This window comes from Elephantulus edwardii, unplaced genomic scaffold (genome assembly GCF_000299155.1).
Source record: "Elephantulus edwardii isolate Elephantulus edwardi_28Jun2011 unplaced genomic scaffold, EleEdw1.0 scaffold00254, whole genome shotgun sequence".
In the NCBI taxonomy this organism is placed as follows: domain Eukaryota; kingdom Metazoa; phylum Chordata; class Mammalia; order Macroscelidea; family Macroscelididae; genus Elephantulus; species Elephantulus edwardii.
The window spans coordinates 3,064,361-3,081,914 of record NW_006400004.1 but is presented as its reverse complement, the minus strand read 5'-3'; the positions used below and the strand labels follow the sequence as shown (position 1 = coordinate 3,081,914).

The 17,554-nt window shown below is 35.7% G+C and overlaps 1 protein-coding gene across 1 annotated transcript in view; it reads left to right on the top strand.

Moving 5' to 3' along the window:
- Nucleotides 1–17,554, top strand: part of CENPK (centromere protein K) — a 37,970-nt gene that overhangs the window by 15,004 nt on the left and 5,412 nt on the right. The window contains exons 4-7 of the mRNA XM_006899366.1: nt 4,568–4,614; nt 10,503–10,585; nt 10,838–10,936; nt 12,445–12,571. Of these exons, the coding sequence (XP_006899428.1) occupies nt 4,568–4,614; nt 10,503–10,585; nt 10,838–10,936; nt 12,445–12,571 (356 nt within the window). The remainder of the gene's footprint in view (nt 1–4,567; nt 4,615–10,502; nt 10,586–10,837; nt 10,937–12,444; nt 12,572–17,554) is intronic.

Here is a 17,554-nt window from a genome sequence, read left to right as displayed (position 1 = left end):
TATGATCAGTCTTTACAGGCCACATGACCAAAGTATGTGAGATGGAGTTTCAAAAGCCTAGCCTCCAAGGAGAAATTTGGTTTCACCCTCTTCAAGACAGACCTATTTGTTTTCTTGACAGTCCATGGTATGTTCAAGGCTTCTCCAGCATCACAATTCAAAGGCATCAATTCTTCTTCTGTCATCCTTAGTAATTTACAAAGACTGTGGCCTGAATTAGGCACACTTTAGTCCCTAGACTGACTTTGTTGCTTTTCAGTACTCAGGAGAGGTTCATGACAGCAGATTTCCACAACTTTTGGCCTAGTGGTAGGGAATTGTGCTGCCAACCCCAAAGTAGGCAGTTGACATCCACCATGTGCTCCATGGGAGAAAGATGGACAATCTCTTCCAGTATGATTAACTGCCTGTGAAAACCTGGAGAGTCAGCTATAGGTCAGTTCCAGCTCAATGGTACATAACAACAATGACATAACATGGATAAAAGGGCCATATTATTTAATTCATAGTGCCATAGCTTTCATTTAGCATTTTCTTATAGAAATTGGGGTATTAAGACTACGATCAAGGTATCAGGAGTGAACTCTAACCAAAATCTGAACTGAAATCCATATTCAAGCTCCCTTATGTTGTTGACTAATTCATTTGTATGTTTATAGTGGGTCACTCTTTGGGGCTAGTGTGTTAGGAGTTGCACTGTCAAACCAAAGAGAGACAGTTTAAACCCATCAGCTGCTCTGAGAGAGAAAGATGGGCAGTCTACTCATGCGCAGTTTAAAGGCTCTGAAAACTCACTGAAGGGTCAGCTATGAGTTGGTTCCAAGTCCATGGCAATGAGTGAGTGAATGTGACTATAGAACTTATGACAGCTTTCTTACCTGATTTTACTCTTTTTTATTCTTTCTTATACACTAACATTGCAACATTCCTTCTTGTATTGTTTTCTATTTTTTGAGCTTCTTTGGGTGCTGTTTTAGGATAGGTCCACTGATTGGTAAATTGTGGTCCCCCCCTCCTTTTGTCTGAGATTGTCTGTATTTCTCTTTTATTCTTTAAGAAGATTATTATTATATATATACATATCTAGGGAACTCTGGTGGCCTCGTGATAAAAAGCTGTGCTGCAATCCCAAAGGAACGTAGCTTGGATCCACCAGCTGCTCAATGGAAGAAGGATAGACAGTCTCCTCTTGTGTGATTTATTGCCTTTTTAAACCCACTACAACGTCAGCTATGACTTCATTCCAGCTTGACAGCACATAACAACAATAACAACAACATACAACACTTCTAGGTTGCAATTTCTTTGATTCTAATTGTTTTTTTCCCTAAAGAACAATCATTGGGGAGTTTTTTTCCTGACTATTTCCAAGATTCTTCTTTTCTCTTCACCTTTTAAAAATTTCATTCTAGATCTTGGCATGCATTTCTTTTGGCCTATCATGCCTAAAAATTCTTGACCAACCATCACAGAACAGATGACTTGTGGAACGAGGTCCCTACAAAGACAGGAGGAAAAACAAAATAAAATTGAAATGAATGGCAGAGTGAATCCTGAAAATTGTACTAGAGCATTGAGAAGCCAAAGAAAAGGAAAGAGAAGTAGAAGTAAAAGAGCTGAACAGAAGATTTTAAAGGGCAGCTCAAGAAGACAAAACAAACTATTGTAACAATATATGCAGAGACATAGAATTGGAGAATAAAAAGGGAAGAACTCACTTGGCATTTCTCAAGCTAAAAGAACTGAAAAAAAACCCCACATTCAGGCATCGATTTGTAATATTGAAAGATGCGCAATCTTTGTACAATTTGATCGGGGGCAAGGGGTTGAGGGAAACTGGAAGACTGTTCTGGAAAACAGTGTATTCAAATTTTGAAAATAAACTAGTATGATAATTTTAAATCACAGAAAAAGAAAAAAAATATTATGAAAGGAATACACAGAATCATCATATCAAAAAGAACTGGCCAACACTGAAATATTTCAGGAAATACCACATGATCAAGAGCCAGTGGTAAGGAAGGGAGAAGTCCAAGCTGCAATGAAGGCATTGGCAAAAAAGAAGGCTGCAGGAATTGATCTAATCTAATACCAATTGACATGTTGCAAATGACAGTTGCAGCCCTGGATGTGTTCACCAGTTTATGCCAGGACATTTCGAGGAGAGCTGTCTGAATGATGGACTGGAAGAGATCTTTCTTTGTTGCCATTCTAGGAAATGTAATCCAACAGAATTTGAAATTATCAGACAATATCATATGTAATCAAAATAATGATGAAGGTCATTCAGAGACATCTAGAATACTTCATAGACAAGGAACTGTCAGAACTTTAAGCTGTATTCTGAAGAGGTCATGGCATCAGGTTATAATTATTGATGTTAGTTAGATGGATCTTAGATGAGAGCAGAGAATACCAGAAGAATGTCTATTTGTGTTTAATTGACTATACAGAGGCATTTGACTGTGTGGATCATAAGAAGCTATGGCTAGCATTGAGAAGAATGGGAATTCCAGAACACTTAATTGTGCTCATGCTAAGTCTAGACGTAGACCTAGAGGCTACTATGTGAACAGAGCAAGGGAGCACTACATGGTTTAGAATTAAGATGTGTGTCAGGGTTATGTATTTTCTCCATATCTATTCAGTCTGTATACTGAGCAAATTATTAAAGAGGCTGGATTCTATGAAGGAGAATGTGGTATCAGGATCGTCAGAAGACTCATCAAGAATATATGTAAGAATATTCCCTGAGAAAATGAGAACTGAGGCACAAACAGAGACTTATACCCCAGTGTTCACAGCAGTGTTGTTCACTACAGCAAGAACATGGAAACAGCCCAAATGCCCAACCACAATGGAATGGATTGAGAAATTATGGTACATTCACAAAATGGAATACTATGCAGCACACAGGAGCAATGATTTTGTAAATTATTACCTAACATGGGAGGAACTGGAAAGCATTATGCTAATGGAACTAACTCAGTCTCATAAAGACAAATGCTCTATAGGACCAATATTGTAGAGTGTGTATGAGTATCCAAGGAGGGGAGATGGGGCTTAAATAGAGGGTTGTACAATTTGATGTGTGGAGGAAAGGATTGGTAAAGGAAAGGGGAAAAGTCCAATGTGAAAAACAATGTATATAAACTTTTTGAACTTTGTAAGTAAACCAGTATAAAATAAAATTTAAAAAAAATTACAAGGGGGGGAAAAGAATCTTCAGTATGCAGATGGCACAACCTTGCTTGTCAAAAGGGAGGAAGACTTGAAATACTTGCTGCAGAAGATCAAACATAGCATCCTTCAATATGAATTTGATTTCAATATCAAGAAAACAAAAATTCTCAACACTGGACCAACAAGCAACATCATAATAAATGGAGAAAAGATTAAAGCTGTCAATGACTTTATTTTACTTGAATCTACAATAGATACACTTGGCACCAGCATTCAGGAGATCTGGAGTTGTATTCCACTGGGGAAGTCAGCAGTCATGGAACTTTCCAAAGTTAGCTTAAAGACTAAAAAGGTACATCTGATTCAGACCATGGTCTTTTCAGTCATTTACTATGCATCTGAGAGCTGGACAAAGAAAAAAGGATGACAGAAGAAAAATTGATGCTTTTGAAATGTGGTATTGGAAAAGAGTACTGAAAATTCCATAGACTGCCAAAAGAACAAACAGGTATGTCTTGGAGAAGGTGAAGCCAAATTGCCCCTTTGCAGCAAAGATGGCAAAGCTTCATACTTTGGGCATATTGTTAAGTCAGGCTATTCCTTTGAGAAGGACATCATACTTGGAAAGATGGAGGAATGGCAAAGGAGAGGAAGATCTTCAACCAGATAGATTGGCACAATGACTGTAACAATAGGCTTGAGTGTGTCAGAGATTGTGAGGTTGAAAGAGGATGGGACATCTACTGTTTATAGGATCACTCTGATAGCACCTTCAATCAGTTCTTGAATATATTAATAAATATCTTTGACTATATTTGTGAAATTTTCAACTGTTCTTTCTTTTACTACTTTTTCAGCTATACCATCTTTCTCCACTTTTGTTTTTAATTAGTCACATAAGTCCCTGAAGTTCTTTTTCGGTTTGGGGGGTAGTATTTATTTATATTTTTAATCTATTTCTTGCTATAGTATCAAATTGGATATTTTTCATTGATTTTATTTTCTTCAGGTTCATTGAGTCTTTCCTTCAATCTGTTTTGCTTTTGAAATCATCAGTTACATGTCACTAGTATCTATGTATACATATATACACCATAAATATATGTATATATGATCATGTAATTAAATGTTAGAGAAAAATATAATCAGACATGGTTAACTTTGCTTTTGGGAGGTTGAGAAAACAAAACAAGAAAGGACACAAAAATTCATAGATATAATAATATATTTGTAGAATTTTATATTGTTGGTTGTATTTATAAAACAACTTACATTTCATAAACAATAAGTGTAAAGGGTGATGGGTATCTTACAAACCACAGGATTCTTGAATTTTAATTAGTACATAAGCTTATGTATACATTTGATTTGCTTTGTTTTGTAGTTATTCCACTGAGTGAAGATACCCTACTCTCATTAGGAAAAGAAGAGGTAAGTAATTTAATGAATTGATAGAAATTTCAAATGATTTATTACTTAAATAGCATGAGTAAATTTGTGATATAAGAACTAGAATACATTTTCTTTAAAACTATTGTTAAAATAATTTCTAATTCTTTTTTATTGAATATTTTAACAAATTTAAATTTTGAACTTTCTTATCAATTGCTAAAGTTAGTGTTTAATATAAAAATTACTCTGTTGTAGAATGGGACTGACATCAAGGTTGTGGTAAGACGGAGAAAAACTGGATGAATTATGTATACTGAATTGAAACAGATGAGGGAGAGAACAGTTTAAAAGCGATATATGTTAGGGTATTATGATTATCACAGGAATCCAGAATTAAGGTTGCATAGTGGATTCCATTTGGGGCTGGGGGTGGGGGGATTGTATACCAACAAAGAAGTTTATCTTTTGCTTTTCAAAGAGAGGAACGAACTGCAGGGGGTAGGGGGACTAGAGAAAAAAGTGCAACAATGAATGAATGGAAATCCAAAATCTCTGTAAATGTTCATTAAAATTAATAAAATAAAATTTAAAAAAATTCATAATGAATTTTCATTTGATCTCTTAGTAACAAAATAAAAAAAGGAAGCTTAGCAAAATGACTAAACATACGTATATCATCTCAAAACTTACCACAATGCCAATAAAAGATATTTTTAAAGTATAAATCTTTAAGGTCAAAGTCTAGGAAAGAGAATAAAAGCAAGCAGGAATTTTATGACATGTTTCTGGAGCCTGAAATGATAGAAGTATCTTTATGTGCCTGGAGGTAGAAATAGTGATGAAAAGAGATCCACAGTGTACAGAATTACAGAAAGACTTGGGATTTGAAGAAGCCTGATGCTATTAAAGAACTCTGGTGGTGAATGCATAAAGTATCAGATGGATAACTGTACATTCTGTCAGTAAGGCCCAAGCATATATAGTTGTTAGGTACCATCAAGTTGACTACAACTGATAGCGACCCTATGAACAGCAGATCTGTACCCTGCCCTGTCCTGTGCCATCCTCATCATTTCTGATATACTAGGGTCCATTGTGACAGCCACTATGTTGGTCCATCTTGTTGGGGGTATTCCTCACTTTTGTTGACTCTCTGTCTTTCCAAGTCCCTGTATTCCAATTAATAGTCTTTTTTCTTTGTTTCCAACTTTTGCATCTATTCGCTAATTATTATTCATTTAACTTGACTGCACGTCTTAACAATTTCAGACAATTCTATTGTTGTTGCTATTAGGTACTTAAAGGTTGATGCAGGCTATTGTTGAGTCTTCCTCCAATCCTGATGCCACATTCTTCTTCATAAAGTCCAGCTTCTTTAGTGATTTTTCTCAGCATACTGACCAAATAGGTAAGGAAAAAGGATAAAACCCTGACATACACCTTATCTAATTTTAAACCTTGCTCTGTGCCCTTGTTCTGTTCACACAAAAGCTTCTGGTCTATGTTTCGGTTTCTGATGAGCACAACTAAGTATTCTGAGATTCCTATTCTTGTTAATGTTAAGTCAAAATTGTTATGATCCCTACAATCAAATGCTTTTGAACAGTCAGTAAAATACAAGTTTTATTGGTATTTCCTTCTTTCGCCTAACATTCATCTTACATCAGGAATGATATCCCTTGTGCTACAGCCTTTTCTGAATCCAGCTTGAATTTTTTTCATTTCTCTGTGTATTGTTTTAGCCCTTTTTCACTTATTTTCAGCAATATTTTATTTGTATGTGTATTTGATGATATTGTTTGATAATTCCTACACTCTGTTGGCACTGTGCTTTTAAATTGGAGCAAAATGGATCTTTTCTAGTTGATAGTTGGTTGGCCTGTTAGCTGCGTTCCAAATTTCTTGGCATAGACTAATAAGCATCCTTTGAATTGCTTGTTTGTGGCAAAACTTTGATTAGTATTCCATAAATTTCTGGAGCTTTACTCTTTGCCAAAACCTTAAGTGCAGTTTAGACTTCTTTGCTCTTGAGCATATGCTACTTCCAGAGATGGTACAGTGTCAACCAGTTCTTTTTGGTGCAGTGACTCTGTGTATACTTTCCATTTTCTTTTGATACTTCCTACATCACTGAAAGTTTTGACCGTAGAATAGTTTTACAGCTCATGGTTTAAATTTGTTCTTCAGTTCTTTTAGCTTGAGAGCACCAAATTTTCTTCATTTTTTTTCTTTTTATCTCTATAGAGAATAAAGTTTAGGAACTCTATATGTATATACATATGTGTGTGATTGTGTGTATTATTGTTATTTGCCATCAAGTCAACTATGACTTTCATCGATTCTAAGCACAGTATATCTGAACCTTGCTCTATCCTGAGCCAGTCTCACTGTCTCTGATACACCTACCCTCATTACTCCAGTCTGTGTCAGTCCATCTCATTCAGGTCTTCCCTTCCTTTCTGTCCCTCCACACTTCTAAGTGTGATATTCTCGTCTAAGGACTAGCCCCTCCTGGCAACATACCCAAAGTATGTGAGACAGAACCTCAAAATCCATGCCTCCAAGGAACAGCTTGGTTTCATCCTCTCCAGGACAGTCCTGTTAGCTTTCTTGGTAGTCCATGGGTCAAAACTCTTCTCCAGCACAGCTCAAAGGTGTCTCTTCTTCAGTCTTCTTTGGTTATTGTCTAACTCTGATGCAGAGCAAGTAATTGTGAATACTATGTCTGGATCAGGTGCACCTTAGTCTCTAGACCAGCATCGTTGCTTGTCAGCACTCTGGAGAGGTTCCTGACAGCAGATTTCCCTCATGCAATTCATCTTTGATTTTCTGACTGCTGGTACCAAGTGTTGATTGTGGAACCAAGCAAGTTGAATGGTTAACAATCTCAATCTCTTCTCCATCTATCATGGTGCTGCCATTTGGCCCAGTAGTGAGAATTCCGTATTGATATATTCCTGCCCATCCACATGGCATTCTCCCTCCTTAATGGAATAATTACTTCAGCAAAAAAACAGTTCATCTTTTGACTAGGAAAGAAAATTTTGAATGATAAACCTTAGACACCCAGAATACATAAGTTTAAAATTTATTTATTTATTTTAGTAATGGATATGCTAGCATGAATTGTTGAAAAAAAACAAACAAACCTGTCTGGTCTTTGTTGAACTCTCTGGGCACCTTTAGTTGAAAGTTAATTGACCATATGTATATGAATCTATTTACCTACTCTCAATTTCTATTCTGTTTTATTTTAGTTTGTGCTGTTTTTATTTTTTCTTTGACTGTTGTTTCGACTTTTAAGCCAAATACACTGTCTTAATTATTAGAGCTTTATAAGGTTGGAAATAAAGTGATAGGAATTCTTTAACTTTGTTCTTTAAAAAAATTTCTATTTCTTTATAAATTAATTATTGACTTATCATTCCAAAAGATCTTCTTAGAATTCTAATTGACATTGCTCTATACAAAATTTATGAGAAGTAGCATATTTAAGCATATTGAATTTAAAATTATCAAAACCAAACCCATTATTGCAGAGTATATTCTGACTCTTAGGACTTTCCTAATGGGGAGATAACTATGATGAGGAATCAGCTAAATGACAGTGGGTATTTTTTTATGGTGTCACAGTGATTATTAAACATTTGACTGTTAACAATTCTAGCAATTCTATGAACAAAGGACCTAATGCCTTTCCATAATTGTTGTCATTTCTTCAAGTTCATAAAGTTTATGTAGGCATGTGGTTTAGGAATTGAATGCCAATCCTGCTTGCAAACCTGTTGTGCATCTGAGAACTCCACCAAACACTGCCCACATTGGGAGACCATTATGATATTTGATACCCACCCCAATGGCACAAGGTTCAGCATCACAGCAAACTCAGATTATCTCAATACAGTGAATTAACGAAGAGTGATACACAAAGTAGAAGAATGTTCCTCCAAATATAACAACACTAGTCTCACTTAGCAGTGGTTAAGTGTTATCAAATCGAATATGACTCATACTGACCCTATGAACAAAAGACCTGAACTCTGTTGTCTAATTAACATCATCTGTATGATTGTAGAGTTTATATACCTTTCCACTTCCTGGTTTAAAATTAAGAAAGGCATATGTCAGGGTTTTATCCTTTTCTTCATACCTGTTCAATCTGTGTGCCTAGCAAATTTTCAAGAAGCTGGACTCTATGAAGAAGAATGTACCATATGGATTGGAGAAAGGCTCATCAATAACCTGCATTATGCAGTTGCCACAACCTTGCTTGCTGAAAGTAAGGAGAACTTAAAGCACTTGCTGCAGATGATCAAATAGTGCAGCCTTCAATATAAATTGCATCCGATGTCAAAAAAGCCAAACTTCTAACACTGGACATTATGATAGATGGAGAAAAGATTGAGACTGTCAATGGCTTCATCTTGGATGATCAATTGGTATACTTGGTACCAGCAATCAAGAGTTTAAGAGATGTACTGCAGTGGGAAAATCTGTAGTCTTTGACCTCTTCAAATTATTGGTGAGCAATGATACTATTTTGAGGACCAAGGTATGATTGAGACCATGGTCTTTTCAATCACCTGCTGTGCTACCGAGAATTGGACACTGAATAAAGATGACGGACAAGAATTGATGCCTTTGAGCTATAGTGTTGGAGAAGAGTTTTAAATACCCCAAGGACTACCAAAAGACAAACAGGAGAATGTGCAGCCAGAGTGCTTCTTGTATGCAAAGATGATAAAACTTCATGTTACAGACTTTTGAGCTGTTGTTAAGAGAAGCTAGTCCTTGAAGAGGGATGTCATGTTTGGAAAGAGGAAGAGGAACAGCAAAGGAGAAGAAGACTCTCAGCTAGGTAGATTGACACAGTGGCTGTGACAATGAGCTCAAGTGTGTCAGAGATTGTGAGGCTGGCACAGAATAGGACAGGTTTCACATCTCTTGTTCTTAGGGTTTCCATGAGTCACACTTAACAGCACCTATTTATTACATATAAAGGAACTCTGGTGGCTTATAGGTTGGTAAGGAGTTGCACTGTCAACCCAACATTTGAATCCACCAGCTGCTCCAAGAGAGAAAGATGGGAAATCTCCTCTCATGTGATTTACAATTTCTAGAAACCCACTTGAAGGTCAGTTTTGAATCAGATTTGATTCAATAGCACATCACAACAGCCTCTTTAATTGTGCAATTGCTGTGATATAAATTGCTTCTTTATAATTTATAAAATCGATTAGCCATTATTATTGTTTTCCTCTACATATCTAAATGTCTTTTAAAGACATTAAAATAAGAAAAAAAATAATTTAAAAAAATTAACCCAAATTTTTCCCACTTGCAGTGCTCTTTATTTATTTTTGTGTCCATATCTGATGTATTCTTTTTACCTGAAGTCCTTTGACTTTTCGTTTCACATCTTTTCAACAATCTGTTTGCCAATGACAAATAACAAATATTTGTTGGATGAGTAAATTCCATTTGTATCTATTTTTGCATAGTCTCCTTAGAGAAGACCCCTAATCTAAGTAATTCCTGAAATTTACACTAATTTATTTTTCAGTATGTAATAAAAATATATTACTCAAGACTCCTTTTTATATTTCTTATATTTAATCATACTTTTTGTAATATATATATTTTATATATATAATATATATATTGTTGTTGTTGTTGATTGCCTTTGAGTCAAGCACTACTCATAGCAACCCTATGAACAAAAAGCTTGAAGCCCCTCTACAGCTAATGACACTTATCAAAGTTCATAGAGTTTCTGGAGGCATGTTTAGGAAGTGGATTAGACACTGCTATATATAGATAACTTTTGTTTACTATTGATTTCTGGACTGAAGTTTTGATTTTAGACCAATGTGTAATAACTACAACTATTCATGAGAATAAAGACTAAATAATTCTTTATTTTTCAGTTCCAAAAGTTGAGACGTGATTTGGAAATGGTACTGTCTACTGTTCAGTCAAAAAATGAAAAGCTAAAGGAAGACCTGAAAAGGTATTTTTCTGTTATAAAAGCTCATTCCATTGATTCTGACTCATCCTCATGCTGTGGGATAGAGCAGAATTGCTGTGGTCTTTTCAGCCTCCTGTATCTTTTTTTCTATGTCATCTGGTAGATTAAAACTACTTATCTTCAATTGACAGTTAATTGTTCAATACTGGGCTGCCATGGCCCTTAATCTCTGATACATATTGAATTGACAGTTAATAGTTTATTTGTCTATTGTTTGTTTTTTCACTATTAAAGGGAACAACAGTGGTTGGATGAACAAAAACAGATACTGCAATCTCTCAATAATGTACACAGTGAACTGATAAACCAGGCCGTACCTATTTCTGAATCAAGGTATTACTTTTGTGATCTAGATTTTTTTAATTTTTAAAAAGATTTAATTCTATAGATTGTTTTTCTTCATGCTAAATATAATTTTACATGCTACCTCATTTAATTATTTTATTATTAAATTTTTAATTTTATATTGGTTTTTGTACAAAAGCTGTATACATTGTATTTCATTTATATACATTGTTTCATGCATTCTTGAAATTGTTGTTGTGAGGTGCCATTTAGTCAAAACTGACTCATAGTTGATGCTCTAGTAAGTTTTCAGAAGCTGTAAATCATAGAGGAAAAAGTTTCTCTCTCAGAACAACAGAATGTAGATTCAAAATGCCTGCTTTTGACAGCACAACTCCTTACGCATTAGGCCACCAGAGCCCTTGAGATTTTAAAACAGGAGAAATTATTTGCATTTTTCTAGTATAAGAAATGCATAGAAAACAAATTCTACTAGCAGTTGTGAGACCTGCTCTACTTTTTGCCAATTATGAGTTACATAGTCTTTTTTTCAGTAATTTGACTTGATGGTATATTTAGTTTCCTCATAATGTTTATTAGAGAATATTACTTCATAAATTGAAAGCAAGAATGTCATCCGCTTCCTACACAACATGCTTCTGGAAACTATGAACTTTAATAAATGATGATAGTTATAGAAAGGCTTCAGGCCTTTTGTTCACAGGGCCACTAAGAGTTGTGTTTGACTCGATGACAGTCAACAACAAAATAAACAACAATTTCATAAAACTAGATATTTGTTTTAAGCAGTGAAGTTTGACCATGATTTAATTAATTTTATGAGTTTCACTAATTATATGTATGATGTGATTCAAGCCATGGTCTTTTCTGTTACTTGCTATGCATCTGAAAGTTATACAATGGATAAAGATAATAGAAGAAGAATCAGTGTTGGTGTTGGAGAAGAGTACTGAATATCTCATGAACTGATAAAAGAATAAACAAATGTCTTGGAGAAAGTCTTCCAGGATTCTCTTTGGAGACAAGGATGACAAAGCTTTGTCTCATATACTTTGGTCATGTGGTTAAGAAATATTGGTCCTTGGGAAAAAACATCATGCTTGGAAAGGTGGAGGACCAATAAAAGAGAGGAAGATCCTCACTGAGGTTGGTTGGCATAATGACTGTAATAATGGGCTCAAGTATATCAGATATGGTGAGGATGGCAAGGAAAGGTTCAGATCTATTGTTCATAGAGTCACCATGGGTCATACTCAACTCCAAAGCGCCTAACAACAATAACAAGTTTTATATGCGTATAAGGAACTCTGATGGCCTCATGGTAAGGAGTTCTACCTTCCAAAAGGTGTGTGATTCGAATCTACCAGGTATTCTCTGGGGAACAAGATGGGCATTCTCTATGTAATTTTTACTGTCTTTGAAAACCTGCTGGAGGCTCAGCTATGAGTCCATTCTGACTCAAGAGTAAATAACAACAGCACAATATGTACATATGTATTATATGAGCTAATTGCTTAATTGTTTTAATCTGCCAGAATCTTTAATGAGCTGAAAACTAAAATGCTTACTATAAAAGAATATAAAGAGAAGCTCTTGGTTTCCTTGGGTGAGTTTTTGGAAGATCATTTTCCTCTACCTGATGGAAAAAATAAAAAGAGAAAGGTAAGCTTTAGAGCAGATTCATGTTGATACTCATATTTGTAATTGTTTTATGCAATTTAAGAGAAAGCATTTTGATAATTTTTTTAACTTTACTCTAAGACAGACATCTGTAGATACATGTAGAGACATATTTCATCATGACATTTTAATGTATATTTAAAATTAGAAGAACTTATTCAATAAAATGTGATTCAATATAATTTCATATAATTGAAAAATATGCAGCTTTTGAAAAGAATCTATAGAACACAATCAAAGAAGTTAATGAAGTGTAAATAATTTATTGAGCTTTTCTTTTACGCTTTGAAAATTTACAGAGTAATTCATTTTGCATTCATTTGTTCATACAAATTTTTATTTTATGGCATCAGTTACAATCCATGCATTGCTGCAGCACTTCTCACACATCTCCCTGTGATTCTCAGTTGCATGCAGCCTTCTGTCCTGTTTCTCCTGCCTTCTAGGCTTAGCTTCTGGGCCTATACTACCTTTTTTATTTTCATCTTATTTCTTATTCTAAGAAGTGAATTCACACATGAACACATATATTGTTGGCAAGGTGAACCACAGAGGCAAATGGAATTCCAGAATAAAGAATCTCCTGTTAAGATTTTTATCCTCAGTCAAAAACCCTATGGAGGGTTGCTATGTCGTTGTGGTTTTTTATATTTTATCACATATGTCTGATATTTTCTGTTTCTGTCTTTTTTAGTTTGAATTTTATTTATCCTTCCAAATAAGCAATTTAAGATTTATTTTCTTTATTATTCATCTTTGGTCTATTTCATTTTTTTACTTTGAGTTTTGTTTATTATTTTAGCTTCTTAAAAAATGAACCTAGGTTGTTAATTATAAACTTTTATGTTCTCTAGTTTATGTATTTAGGGAGCGCTGGTAGCTTAGTGGTAAGGAGTTACACTGCCAATCCAAAGGCACATGATTCGAGCCCACCAGTGGCTCCACTGGAGAAAGGTGGGCAGTCTCCTACCATGCCATTTACTGCCTCTGAAAATCAGCTGAAAGATCGCCTCTGAGTCAGTTCTTAGTCAATGGTACATAAAAACAACAATATATGTATTTAAATATATAATTTTTTCATCTAATCACTACTTACTCTATATTCTACAGAATTTGCTATATTTTTCTTGTCTTTGAAATAGTTTCTAGTTCATGTTGTGATTTTTTTCCCCTCAGACTTATTGTGAAAGTACTACTTGATTTTATTAGCTAATATAATGAATTTGGATAAGGAAGTAGAAAGCATGATTATAAAAATCGGCAAATTACATAAAATGGAAAAAAAACTAGAAATAAATACATTGAGTACTAGAGTTGGGACTATTCTGTCAGCCTGCCAGGAGCTAAGTTTAATAAAATAGTAGAACTACACAGACTGTCTTCCTGGCTTAAAACTTTAAAAGAATGAGGGAAACATACCTTAACTAGATGTGGGGAAAATAAGACTTTTTCATGACTATTTGAGCAATGAATAAGGATGAGAGAAGAATAATACCTTTAAACTATGGTGTTAGAGAAGAGTGCTGAATATCCCATAGACTGCCAAAAGAACAAAGGAATATCTTGGAGAAGGTGCCGCCAGAATATTCCTTTGAGGCAAAGATGATGAAGCTTTGCCTCTCATACTTTGAGCATTTTGCTAGCAGGGCCTATTCCTTGGAAAGGGACACCAAAGAGAAAAAGATCTTTTTCTATGTTGATTAACAATGACTGTGACAATGAGCTCAAGATTGTCAGCATGGCACAAATAGGACAGATTCAGAGATATTGTTCGTAGGGTCACTATGAGTTATGCTCAATTCAGTGGCACCTAACAACAATGATAGAAGATGTGCTGCAATCTCAAAAGCACACAGTTTGGGCAGGCAATCTACTACCATGCGATTAACTGCCTGAAAACTCACCAGTGTCAGCTATGGGTTGGTTCTGACTCTATGGTACACAACAATATGTCCTCAGAAGTCAGCAAGATGAAGTAGATACCCAGAAGCTAATGTCATCTTAAAATTAATGAATAGAATTCCAGAATTTAACAAAAATAGATATATATGTGCCTCCCTCCTTTTGTTGCTGAATTACCTAGATTATTGTTGTTTTTGTTGTTGTTATGTGCCGTAGAGTCACCTGTGACTCATAGCAACCCTATGTCCAACAGCCCTAAACCCTGCTCTATCCCTTGCCAATCTTATTCTCTCTGACAAGCTTATCCCCATTACCCCAGTGACTGAATCAATCCACCTCATAGAGGGTCTTCCTCTCCTACGCTGTCCCTCCACCCTCCCAAGCATGATGTCCCTCTCCAAGGACTGATCCCACCTTGCAAAATGCCCAAAGTATGTCAGAGAGAGCTTCAGAATCCTTGCCTCCAAGGAACAGCCTGGCTTCACCCTCTCCTGGATGAACTTGTTTGTTCTCCTAGCGTTCCATGGTATATTTAATACTCTTCACCAGCACCACAGCTCAAAGGTATCAACTCTTCTTCTATCATCCCTAGTCATTGTTCAGCTCTCTGATGCATAGCAAGTGATTGCAAAGACAATGGCCTATATCAGGTGCACCTTAGTCTCCAGACTGACATCATTGCTCTTCAGTATTTTGGAGAGGTCTCTGACAGATTTTCCCACTGCAATTCATCTTTTCATTTCCTGGCTGCTGGTATCAAAAGTGTTGAATGTAGAGCCAAGCAAACTGAAGCTGTCAACAATCTCAATCTCTTCATTGTAGAGACTGGAATTAAAAAACAAAAAAGGATAAATTTGAGCACATTCAGAAAGTAACGATTAATATTCAGCAACTTTCAAATCTCTGAAATAGGAAAAAAATTAAAGGAACTAATCTAATGGCTGCTAAGAAAACAATCAGATTCATCCTGGAGAGCATTAAACCAGGCTGCTCCTTGGAGGTAAGAATTCTTTGGCTTCGTCTGACATAATTTGGACATGTTGTAAGGAGGGACCAGTCCTTGGAGAGGGACATCATGCTTGGGAGGGTGGAAGGACAGCGCAGGAGGGGAAGACCCTCTATGAGATGGATTGATTCAGTGACTGGGGCAATTGGGATGGGTGTGTCGGAGACAGTGCTTTTGGCACAGGACAGAGCAGGGTTTAAGGCTGTTGTACATAGGGTGGCTATGAGTCGCAAGTGACTCAACAGCACATAACAACAACAACAGCAACAATCTAATGAGATGACAAAGGATAGAGCAGGTTTCAGATACATTGGTTTTGTGGTCACTACAGTCACAGTTGGAACAACAACAACAATAATATGTAGAAGATATTGAGACCCATAATTGTTGTTGTCAAATATTTGAAGAACTTAGTTAAAGTTGGAATAGATTTAGTGTGTCATCCCAAAGAAAAGAGAGTCAATTTAAGAACTTACCATGAGACATCGTCATGAACTGTAGAAAGATGAGCAGGGTTCCCTGGAAAGTAAATTTTCTCACCTGAATGAAACTATATGGTCTGGGATATCGTTTGAGAAATTTTTTTGTTGAGGGGTTCAACACTAAACTTTTCATATGATTATATTTAAACTGCATAATATGATATTTCAATTTTTCCATACATATATCTGTATGTATAACTTCAATTGTATCTTCCACTAATTCTATAATTTCTTTTTTCAATGAGATAGATAGATTGATTCTGTGATTGGGGTGGTGGGAATAAGTGTGTTGGAGATGGTGAGGTTGGCACAGGATTGAGCAGCATTTAGGGCTCTTGTACATAGGGTCACTATGAGTCACAAGTGACTTGAAAACACATAACAACAACACCTGGTTTATTTACAAAGTTCATATGCATTGTTTTTCACCCTGGATCTTCTCATTTCTTTCATACACACCCCACATCGTGCGACCTTACGATTAATACCCACCCCCCATCCTCAGCCCTCTGCTAGCCCTCCACCCCCAGATCCTCATACTCATTCTGCCGTGATGGTCTTATACAGTATTTGTCCATATGGGACTCAGTTGACATAACATAATGTTCTCCAGTCCCTCCTAAGTTAGGGATAATTTACAAAATCATTGCTCCTGTGTGGTGCATAATATTCCATCTTGTGAATATACCATAATTTCTCAATCTATTACATTGTGGTTGGACATCTGGGCTGTTTCCATGTTCTTGCAATGGTGAATAATGCTGCTATGAACACTGGTGTACATGTCTTCGTTTAAACTCCAGTTCTCATTTTCTTGGGGTATATCACAAGCAGTGTAATAACTGGGCCATATGGAATTTCTATGTTCATTTTTTGAGGAAGCACCAAATTGCCTTTCATAGTGGTTGTACCATTTTACAGTCCCACCAACAATATATGAATTCCTAATCCTCTACAGCATTTATTACTTGCTATTAGAGCTAGTAGACCAATTTTGTAGAGTGGCAGGATGTATGATCAATATAAAAAAAAATCAGTGGGATTTCTCTACAGTAACAAAGATAACTCAGAGAAGAAAAGCAAGTAATACCATTTACAATGGACAACCACAAATTAAGATACTTGGGAGTGAACCTAACTAGAGACACAAAAGACCAATACGAAGAGAACTATAGAATATTTCTGTAAGACACAGTAAAATACCCAAAGAAATGGAAAAAGGTACCCTGTTCGTGGATAGGAAGACTCAATATTGTGAAAATTACAATCCTGCCAAAAGCAATCCACATGTTCAATGCAATTCCAATCCAGATACCAAATTAATTTTTCAAGGAGATTGAAAGGAAGGGAAATTGTCAAGTTTATTTGGAGAAGAAAGAAACTCCAAATAAGGAAAGCACTTGTGAAAAAACAAAAAAATGAAATAGGAAGGGAGCTCTGTGGCAAGAAGCTGCTCTGCAATCCCAAAAGCATGTAGCTCAAATCCACCAGATGCTCCACTGGAGACAGACGGGCAATTTCTTCCTGTGCAAGTCAGATCCGACTCGACAGTATACAAGAAAGAAAAAAAAAAAA